Consider the following 11938-nt stretch of genomic DNA (forward strand, 5'->3'; position numbering starts at 1 on the left):
GAATATAAAGAGTTTAGTGTATTGGACGTATGCTTTTCAGTTACAATACAGAAATAAAAAAGGTCTGCGCCCAGAAGAGGCCGGAGCAGTTTTTATAATAGCAAATACAAGTAGACAAGCGAGGTATTGGGCAAAAAAAACAGACACAGGTTGAAATTGTATCATAGTAATGACTAAACATGCTTGTTTTATAATATTTTCTTCCATAGTAAGCCTTTAACAATTTGTGAATAAATCTGTGTGTTGCCTAGAGGGGAGTGTCATGCAAATACTATATAGTTCATATGGTTCATAGCATGCACACAAATACCAACATACATATACACACATCCATTTTGGGTAATACTGGAGGACTGACTCATTTATTGATTTGCTCATTGAATACGAGGTTGGTTTAAGTTCCGGTGAGAGTGGCCATTCCCCCGATGGTTGAGTAAGTGATGCAGAGGGACAGTCCCTTAAATTTCACGTGATCCATCACTGCAGTACCAGCCCTATGGCCCTGGAATAGGCACCTGGAGACCAAATAGAGACCAAAATCCAGGTACTAATTATTATGTGAAGCAACCACACAGAAATTCAGTAGTAGTAATTGCAATTACAAGCGGTTTCTGAAGTGTAATGAACTGCAATGAGAGAAGACATTTTAAATCCACGTTTTGTCCCAGTTACTCAATTTTTCATGCATGTGATGGTGTTCATTTCATTTATTATTATTTTTTTCCAAAGCTCTCAACCTTAAATGTGTCAAACACAGATTAATTATTCATCCTGCTCTCCATTCGGAAATTAACCCAAAGTTAGGTTGGCAGCAGAACACTAACTGTGAACTGTTAGAGGAGTCTAAAACAGGCTATTACCCCCAGTCCTGAATATTTACTCTGTAGCTGTAATCTGTAATGGTATGTTGTATTTGCTGTACAGACAGAGTATGGAAAATAGGCCAGGGAATAGTCTTGACAAAGCTCAAGACAGGAAATATTGATATAGGGTTCAGGGGCCAGTGCTTCTGGTCAGGAACTTCACTTATGGAGCCTTGCCGTTAAAATCCCACCTGGAACATTGCTATTCAACCTTTACCCTCAGTGCTTAACCCAGATTACATCTGTGAAATATCCTGCTGAATAATATAAAATGCATGGAGCAAGAAAACTACACTACACACACAGTGCTGAGCTGCTTCAGAAAGACAAAATAGCACTGATAAAGGACCTGAATCATTCTATTATATTATGTGTGTAATGCTTTCTCAGATATCCCCATATATACTGTATGTGTATCCCCATATGTACTGTATGTGTTCGTAAATTGATGTCTCTCTGCATTATTAAACTAAATGAAACTGTTATGATTTAGACAATGCGAAGCTGCATGCAAAATAGCTGCCAAAAGCCTCCTAACAATGGAAAAGCGATAACCTCTTGAGAACAGTTTGTGGTTATTATATAACATGATGAGCAGATCTGCCACCTTTATAGCTTTCGGGTATATATTTGCAAATGATCAGGCACAGTTTGCGCAAATAAGGTACTCTGTAAACATCTCATAGCTCCTCCATTATATTCTATCTTTGTTTGAGAAGTTTACGCCTTTAATGTAAATAGTTTTATATGATTTATTGGATGTATACTGTTATTAGTATGCCTACAGTGATGTGCAAAAATTTGGCCACCCCTGGTCAAAAATAATTTTACAATTAATATTGAAGTGATCGAAAGCAAACCTGACTTCTAAACGGTACAAACATGACACGTTTCTTAAAATTTGAAAGCAAGATTACTTTAAATTTTCGTAAAACTAATTACAGTTTCAAAAGAATAAAAAAGGCCCTGTGCGAAAGTTTGGGAACCCTGTCAGTTAGTACTTTGTACCTCCTCCTCGGGAAACTATAACAGCTTGTAAACGATTTCTGTAGCCAGCTAAGAGTCTTTCAGTTCTAGCTTTTCTAACTTTCCCCCCACTCTTCCAGCAGATCATTGTCTTGCTAGATAATACCCAACCTCTCTTCAACATCAAACTTCTGACCTTCAAACATTTGCCTCTAGAATTTCTTGATATTTGGTGGAATCCATTCTTCCTTCCACTCACGCAATATTTCCTGTGTCCCCAGCTGCCACGCAACCCCAAAGCATAATGGATCCACCTCCATGCTTAACAGTTGGCAAGGTGTTCTTCTCTCCAAAGGCTTCATCCTTTTTTCTTCAAACATACCTTCTTTGGTGGTGGCCCAAAAGTTCAATTTTGGTCTTGTCAGTCCAAAGCACATTGTTCCAAAAGGCTTCAGGCTTCTCAATGTTCTTTGTCTTTTGCATACTTCAGACACTTAATTTTTTTTGTTGCAACTCTGCCATGTAGGTCTTTGTTGTTTAAAGTACTGTTGTCATGTGAACAGCTAGACCTATGTCTGCTACTCTTTTTTGCAGCTCTTTGCAGAGATTTTTTGGTTCTTCTGAGCATTTCTCACCAGGTCTCAGGCCATTCTATCTTAAATCTTTCTTGGTCTGCTGGTCCTTGCCTTGACTTCAACTGTTGCATTTATCTACCTTTTTTAAATGTTTCTGACACCCCATTGTATTGATTGATATTTATTAGTTAGTACTATAACAGATACTCATTTTATAAAGACTATTATTGTTGTGACTAGTATTATTGTTGTTGTGAGAGAGAGAGAGAGAGAGATGAAGAAAGGGAGTGATTTAGAGAAATTCCAGTGAGAATTTGTGAAACATTGTGAGATACAGATTTTCAAATGTTTGAGAAGTTATACTGTTAAGCTATGACATTGTTGAGTCTCCTCTGGAATGTTATACAGGACACTTATTGGTTGTATAACCTTCAGTGTGTTCTATGTGGGCTTCAAGGGGAGGTCCTTGAGGAATATTACATACAATGGCCACGTCACCAGCACGACAAAGACAAGCACACGGGCATCAGACCTCATGTACAGGTGCATCTCAAAAAATGTGAATATTGTGGAAAATTTTCTTCCGTAATTTAATTCAAAAACTGAAACTTCAGTGATTCATTACACATAAAGTGAAATATTTAAAGCCATTTTTTGTTTTAATCTTGATGATTACGGCATACTGTTCATGAAAACTAGTAGCTCAAAATATTAGAATATTACATGAGACCAATCAAAAAATGTATTTATAATACAGAAATGTCGACCTTCTGAAAAGTATGTTCATTAATGTTCTCAATACTTGGTTGGGGCTCCTTTTGCACAAATTACTCCATCAATGCAGCATGGCATGGAGGCAATCAGCCTGTGGTACTGCTGAGGTGTTATGGAAGCCCAAGTTTGATAGCGGCCTTCAGCTCGTCTGTATTGTTAGATCTGGTGTCTCTCATCTTCCTCTTGACAATTCCCCATAGATTCTCTATGGGGTTCAGGTCTGGCGAGTTGGCTGGCCAATCAAGCCAATCATCAAGATTGAAACAAAAAAGGCTTGAAATATTTCATTTTATGTGTAATGAATCTAGAATATATGAAAGTTTCAGTTTTTAAATTAAATTACAGAAAAAAAGAACTTTTCCACGATAAGCAAATCTTTTGAGATATACCTGTATAATCACTCATGGAATTTTATACCTGGTACAAACTTTTTCATTATGACTTCTTCAATGTTAGTCTTCTCATTTTTCTCTTCAACCTCTGTAAAATAGTGCTCAAAAATCATGCATTCTTATTCAAATCAGGCAAAAATAATTCATAAGAAAAAATGCAAATGTGAAAAAGGGTAAACTGCAGTAGTCTTTGCTTGGAGCTCGTATCGACCTTTAACAGCACGCTACACCCGTACTTTGCATTCCTCCCAGCTGGGAAATGGAGGTCACTTCCCAGTGATTACTTGGAGCAGAGGTGCCCAGACCTGAGCCCTCCGTGTCCAGCTGCAGGGCAGGGTTGGAGCAGCTGGTCAGCGGGCTCTCCCACCGTGTGGTGACCTCGCTCTCTGCTTTCATTATCTGTTGGATGACCGCCTCTACGAGGGGCATGAGCATGTTGCCCAGCCGCATAGAGAGGAGAGCAGAGCTGGAACTGACCATGATGCCCAACATCAACCTTGGAGGAGAGGTGAGGGAGAGCACACAAACAGATGGAGGACAGGCCGTTTCGGTTGTGAGGCAAAGTCTCTCTCTTGCTGTTGCGCTAGTGGAACGGAAAATAGATCTGCAGTCATCTGACTAGATCAGGGACCACACTTGTGGGTCATTCATCAACACTGCAATGTAGAACAAAGGGGGGAAACCTGGCCATTAGTCAGAGCAAGACCATTTATATTACTGAAAAATGTTTTAGGGGGTGTGATGGGGGGTGGCAGGGGAGAAGGTAGGGGGGATTGGTGGTGCTGTGAGTGTTTAGACCACAGGAAATATCTGAGCTGTCATTATCAATCATGGTAATGAATCAGTGACATGAATTATGACATTGCATTATAATATGTATTTGCTTTGAGCTTTATGCTGCTTACATTTCACATATTTGCTGTGTCAGTAAAATTTGCTCTTGGGCTCAATGTCAGGATTTAAACCTGCAACTTTCTGGTTTTGCGCTTAGCTCCACCTTACTACCACTCAACAAATTCATGCAATTAAGCATTTAATCTATGGGTGGACAGAGTCCTCTGCCTTCAAAGAACCCTGGTTATGGAGGTGTCCCCTTATCTTCTTGCAAAGAGGATGCCCTCAGCATATGGTTATTCATTCTCAGAAGCAGGGAAATGAACCTCCAGGGATGCAGGGAAAATGTGAATGTGCTACATTATCTGTCATTATGGCAGAATATTACAGATGGAAACAACAGTCAGACACAAAAATAATCCTTTTACCATCCAAGGTTGACCCTGACAAAGATGACCAACTTCTCCTGTGGAGGTTCCATTTCCCAAAAGAGGTGGCAGCACCAATGACCTCAGTGAGCAGGAGGTGGAAGTCTCTAAAGTAGGCAGACGCTACCTGCAGCAAACTGCGTTACAGAGTTCATTTATTTATTCAGGATGTTTGCAAACATTTTACTTTTACATATTCCATGTACCAAGAAGTAAAATATTTTTTGTATTTGGCTGTTTACTTTCATATAATCTGTTGGTAAAGTTTTTATTTTTTATTTCTTTTTATTTTAAAGGTGTATTCTTCTGTTTTGAAAATGATAAAATGTTCAAATTGTTTATTTTCTTAAAAGAAGTTTAGTTTCAGAGAGGGTCTGCAATACATTATTTGGAAGTCTCTTTACTTCCAATGTAATGGTATGGTATTGGTATTATGGAGGCATACACTCACAGACAACAACTAGCCAGGATTTATGTAGCATTATTGCAGCATGTAATATTTAGTGCACCTGGGTGGATTTTAATATGCCGAACAGAGGAGAGCAGTCACAGCCAGGGGGCAAGGCTTCAGTCAGCCAGAAAACAGACATCAGTGTGAATGCACATTCTGCCACCTAGGGGTAGAACACAGGAACTTATACAACCTTGTAACTCATGGAATCTGGCTGTCTGACACAAGTATACACTGCTTAGTGTGTAGAGAGTACACATTGTTCAGTGTGCAGAAATGCACTGTGTACATGAAGGGGTTCTATGGATTCTGGTTTCCATTTATACCCATTTCCCCAACTTAATTCCCTATTTTTATCAGTTAATGAAGCTGAGTCAAATGCATATTTTATATGATTTATTTTCCTTAAATTAATTCTGAATATTAGTGGAAATACATTTCTTCTCAAATTCACAGTAATCTGTAATTTACTGGTGTATAAAGGGATAAAGTATTTCAAAGATTATGATCCAGGACTAATGGGCATATTCATATCTGTATTTTCCTCAAAATACCCATGCAATAGTCTAATGCATCTGGAAAACGAGGCACATTTCATACTGGGTAGGGGAGACCGGGAAACAACCAAACAATTTTAGGTTTTTGCCCAAGAAGATACATGTCTTTGCTATGAGTATAGACCATTGGTACAGTTCTAGGACATTGCTTGTGATAACAGTTCAGTCAAAAGCAGCGGGAGTGAAACAGTTCCGGGGCAGTGTCCAAAAAACACAGCAGCGCCTGCGCTAGTTGTACTCCAGCAAGGCTCACAGTTTCTGCTTGCTCGTGACATGCATCGACTCTACAGTCTTATAACCCACAAATTCACACATCAGTTATTATAAAAATACTTGGTGATTAAACATGACTTTCATGGTGCTAAAACACAGATTTGTTAATAACTCTTGATGAAATCGTCCAGCCACTCATTCATGAGAAGCACGTCACTAGCATACATTAGTGTAAACAAACCCATCATTCTTGAAAATGCAACTATGCAAAATCCCCATGTTTAATACGCCCCATGTTCATCTCCCATACATCTTTTTTACGAAAGACATAAATAAGAAAACAGAAACTGAGGGGAAAAAATGGTCTGTGTGCAATTATAAAAGGTTGGAGCATAAACCAGCAAACACAAGCTCTCTATTGGTTCCTCATTCAGCTTTGCCAATGATAAAGTTATGTAAATAAGTTTGATTGAACCAAACACAGCCAGTGTATTATTTGGTTGTAATAGTTCCCTTCATAATGCATGACAACTCTGTTAAATATAATTACTCTAATGCCAAGGTTAAGCTTCTGGTGCAAAGATTTAGTATCTTATCAACAACCTTGAACAGAAATTGCTTTTCTGAGCCATACAAATATATCCAAGGGAATGGCCTCGGTCATAAAGATGAATACAAGAGCAGAAAATACCAAAGTGAGTAGAATAGGTATTTGCAGGCCTGATCGAAGGACAAAGTAAAAACATTTGTTGAGGTGCATGTTTCTCACATAATTATGGAGGAATCCCTTTTTTGATGGCTCTCTCAGGGATTTCTAAGAATAGTGTTGATCCACTAATTCCCCTCAGAAATAAATTAATTCCAAACAAACATATGATTCTGTTCCTGTTCAGAAAATGGCAATTCTTGGAAGCAAATTTCTTCAATTTGAAATAGATCCAAAATGTGGAAGGCAGTCAGTCATTCAATGTAAACTCAGTGACATTTTCAATTATGATGAAATGGTGCAGAATATACTTGTGTGTATCCTACAACAGATCATAAGTATTACCCTGCCATGTCACTATAAATCACGTTCTTATCATATTTCATTACGATATCTGCCCCATTACTGAAAAGCAATTCCATATATATATTAATATGGATATAAATATACAGTACAGCATGTGACTATTCAATCAATACAAACATACAATTCAATATCTATAAAAAAAGAGAATTTGCTAATTAAAAAAACCTTGTTGATTAAGCATCAGTATTAATCTGCTAATCCATAAATCACTACAGTTACATGAATAGGAATGAACTATCCAAGAGCTTGTCCCTCTCACCTGGGTGAGCACAAGAAATGGAAGAGATAGCAGTGAGTGAGGATGATGATGGAGAGGCTGTGATTGCTCTGTGCGTTTCTGAGGGGCCCCATTGCTTCTCACCTGCTGTCTCTCTCCAGTTAGTGGGACACATTAAATACCCTTCTCCAAACCATCACTCAGAAACAGCTCTGGCAAATCCCTGGACGACTAAAAATCTTCATTGGTTTAGTGTCTCTCAATGAGCATGCTCAGAAGGGATGAGCCCAAAAGATTAGCTCAGTACAACTGGAGTCCTCTCCTTGATTTTGTTTAATAGAATCGCTTTGCTTGAGCTTCATTCATTCATTGCTGAAAAAGTATCTTTATTATTAGTTATTAGTAGATATTATCCAGGGTGCCTACATAACAGAAAAGTAAAAAATAAACCAAATAATTCTGCTGGACATACGTTCGTATGTTCTTTAAGCCAGTGTCCAATCTACAAATCCAACCAGGTGAGCTGTACAAGCAGTTCCATTATTGCTGCAGCCTATTGTGCATGAATAGTGGATGCTTGAAAGGCATTTCTGGTTGAATGCCTTTCAAGGTTGAAAGCCAGCTATGTTCTTGTGTTAATTGGATGTCCTCACCAGTATTAAAAAGTGGACATGTGCCATGCAAATAACAACCAACTGACCCCTTCAAAACATATGCAGCATATCGAGATCTTAATAAGGAATAATAAGGAAATGGTATGCTGAAAAGACCATCGCATTCAGCCACAACACTCATCGACACATCCTGGAGCTACAGATGCATCACCATGCTTCTCTATGCCATTCACTATTTTTCTCCCCATTCAAACATCCTACTTTTACAGTTCAATATTACTTAACTGTAACCTTCCCAACCCATTTGATCTGTTATAATGGATTTATTAAAATATTTCCGTTGTATCCATCTACCATTACACCTTACTGGCCCCACTTTAGCTGGGTTCCTCCTGAGATTTATTTATTTTATCTCACATGCTTACTATTTTGAGGGATCAGGTCTGGTGTTTTCTCTTCTGCTACTCTGTAAAGCGTCTTTGTGACAGTCTTCTGTAAAAAGTGCTATACAAATAAAATTGAAAATGAATCCAGTAATCGGGGTGTCACTATTGTATTGGGCAAATATTTTGCGTTGGGATAAAGATGGAATATTTATTTCTTAAGGGTATGCTGTGCAGTCAGTCAAATTATGTTTATGAATACCTATTACCCTCTAACTATTTCACAGTTTTCCTGAGTAGTGCTTTTGCAAGTTTAATTGGAATTATTATTATTTTCTTTTTTTTATTTTCTTTTTATTATATTCTCATATTATATTCAAAGAACCCATGAAACATCAAACAAGGGTTAAATATTAATTATGCCTTTTATAGCAAGAAAAAAAGAAAAGATTTTTGGACAATGATGGCTCCTGGAAAGGTCCCTTAATGCAATTATTACAATGATTAAATTCAAACCACTCACTCTTAGAAAGCTTACACTTGATTCATTGCTGATTCAGCAATCTGAAGCAATTCCAAAATTTTCTAAACAAAAGCTAGGAATCTGGTCTTAAGCCTGGCAGATGCCTTGCTAATCTCATCAGAAAAAGGATGATTCCCAAACTAGTTTCCATTAAGGACGAGGTAATGAGACCTTTGAGATAAAAACAATGAATGAGGTATTTACACGTACAGTAGTACTCACACTTAATACGAAGCTGATGGAAGTGTTGTCGATCCTAGATTAATGCATTGCTTTCAGCCAAGCTTGAGCTTACAGAATTTTCTGAAAGTGCTGTTAAATGGCCCAGTTAGGCTACAGAAGAAGAGGCCAAGGAGTTTCTGGACAGACCATTCTAATCATGTTTAGCCACTCTTTCTATCCATTTCTCTTCCTGCCACAGACAAAGGTGAATAGGTTAGTTGAATTGATACTTGAGTTAATACTCCTGAACATGAATAGCCCTGAGAATCCTGACTCTTACAGGCTACTTGCTCTGTTGAATGTTGATCACAAACTGCTCACCAAGCTTTGGCATCCACCTTGAATAGACAAAGGGGTTGTGACAATATTAGGAAATTGCTTACCATTCAGTTTTCTCACGGCAGTGGATTGAAAGGCCTGGTATGCAGATAAAGCTTTTGACTGCCTGGAATTGTTTTATCTGTTTCTCACCATGGGCAAATTTGGGTTGGTGGAAACCTTCATTAACTTCAAACTCCATTAAATTCCTCTACAATAAACCATTGTCAGTACTCACTAACCAATTCAGATTCACTGATTCAACCAACACCTTTCCTTTTTAATTGCCCCCCCCTTTGTTTTGACGCCCTCCCCATTTAATTTGTGTATACATCATATCATGGAAGCTCTACCATCCATTTCTGCTAATCTTTAAGGTCCTTGAGGGCTGGCATAGCTTGTTCATTTTGAGCAAAAGCATTGAAAGCTCATTAACTTTTGAATGGTGGGTTTGATGTTCCTAGTGTCGAGCAGTATCAGTTGGCGGCCCATCTTTGATATATAGTTAGAATGCTTTAAAGCTGACCATCATTCAATTTAGATCGACATAGAATCCTACCCATCTAAAAGTCCCCTGAAAAACATTTAAAAGTCAAGGTTGTCTAAAGAACTTGTTGAAATAGAATCACCATGGTTACATAGTTAAAGCATATTGGATTGATCTGGGATCAAATCCCCATTGTCAGTTCAGGGTAATCCTTAGACAGGCCCAAGTCATAATACTACTCACAAGTTATTTATTTTGGAGCAAATGCGGCAATGGAGAGATTTTACCACCAAGACATATTTAGATAGTTACAAAAATCATTAATGGAATAATCAGAGACACACAAAGTGTCTGATAGAAATGTATCTCCTGCTGAAAGGACCCTTTCCTTTGGGCTGGATAAAAGATTGGTGTATAATTTGTTTTTCTTTAGCCTCCATGGTGACCACACTAGGTACTAAGGATGCCTGGAAGAGGGACATTAATGTGGTGATTGATAATGAGGAGTGGCGTAATATTTGGGGAAATGCCAGAAAGATGCTTCTAATAGAGCAAAATCTATTCAGCTAAAAAATGTCCACAGACTGCATTCATCACCGGATCAAAAGCATGAAATGTATGCTAGAGTACCGCTCATCTGTCAAAGGCATACAATTATGATTAGAAGATACAATCTATTTATTTGCTCATTAGACTGAATTGACAGCAAAGGCTGTAGCAATGAACACTGATCGGTATGTGTGTGTGTGTGTGCGCGCTCACATGTGTATATATATTATACTAATAATAAAAGCATAAAATCCATTACATTTATTTCTAATTTTAAAATCTGTGCTTAACTGAGAAATTGCACATCAATTATACATTAGCTTGGCACAAATTATTCCCACAGTGGTTGCTATGGGGATGGCTTATACACAGACAACCTGCAGACATTCAGTAAAATGTAATCTTGCAGTTTGGTTTAAAAAAGGCTCTGATATGAATTCAGCATGTTCTGGCATTAGTTATACACCGTATATGTAATTAGTCTAGAGTCATTAGCTCTGTTAGAGTTACAGGCAGTGATCTGCTCCAGGCTCTCCAGATACTGAGTTCAAATAATGATGCTGGAGCTCTTTATGAATTATGGAAATCTCCCTTATGTAGAATCAAACAATACATGCACCGGAAATATATATCCTTTTTAATGTTGAAACAGGAACGAGACATACAGTACCTTAATACTTAACAGTGTCCTAATAAAATGTCAACGCAGATATATAAACCATTTCCAATTTCATATAGAGTACATATATTAATATTTAATAAAGCACTACCTTTTGATCTCTGGATGATGAGAAACACAAGAGTAGTACAGGGGTTATGCAGTGCTTTTCACTGATATCCTGCTATATTAAGACTCTTGAACTCAGGTGTTACACCATTTCCTGGGAATAGAAAAAATGTGGCATCTGAATGAAACACAGGAGACTTCTCACCTCATCGGTCACATATACAGCCTATCAACACAACACTGAGTGTAAGCACCTGCTAGTCCGTCTTCAGCAACAGCTGTCAGCATCTCAGCTTTTTGCAAATTGGCACTATGGCACTCCATTATTGGCAGAGCCATTCCCCCTATGTCGCCTTTTCTCAGGAGTCGAATGTTATCTTGCCTGCCTTACCTGAATTGTCAGCGTTCCCAAACTCGGTCCTGGGGCCCACCGGTTCATGCTGGTTTACGTTCCGACCACAATTCAATTCCAGAGTTTTAAGACGCTGTATATTTTCCTTGATTAGGTTCTTTCATGCATAGAGGGATTACTTACCGTACTGATGTAATAAATAGGTATGCATGTCATGAAGAATAAAATTCCATTGTTCATATTATTTTACATTGCAAACAATTACACAAAAATAGAGATAAATTATTTTTAACTGAACAATTTCAACTGTAACTGCTTCAAGTGTGGACAGCTGGTCACTATAACTAACCATCTGGAGGATAATGAAGAATTGAAAGACAAAGCAAAAAATAAACCAAACATGTCTTGTGTTTAGTCTAAG

The 11938-nt window shown here is 38.0% G+C and overlaps 1 protein-coding gene across 1 annotated transcript; it reads right to left on the minus strand.

The window, feature by feature from the left end:
- Positions 1-477: 477 nt before the first annotated feature.
- Positions 478-11604, minus strand: LOC133134478 (solute carrier family 13 member 1-like). The gene is given in 6 exon segments (XM_061250677.1): positions 478-515; positions 3876-4066; positions 4833-4869; positions 4872-4959; positions 5342-5446; positions 11557-11604. Coding segments are annotated over 6 exon segments (507 nt in total).
- Between the last annotated feature and the right edge of the window lie 334 nt (positions 11605-11938).

Source organism: Conger conger, chromosome 8, assembly GCF_963514075.1.
Source record: "Conger conger chromosome 8, fConCon1.1, whole genome shotgun sequence".
NCBI lineage: Eukaryota > Metazoa > Chordata > Actinopteri > Anguilliformes > Congridae > Conger > Conger conger.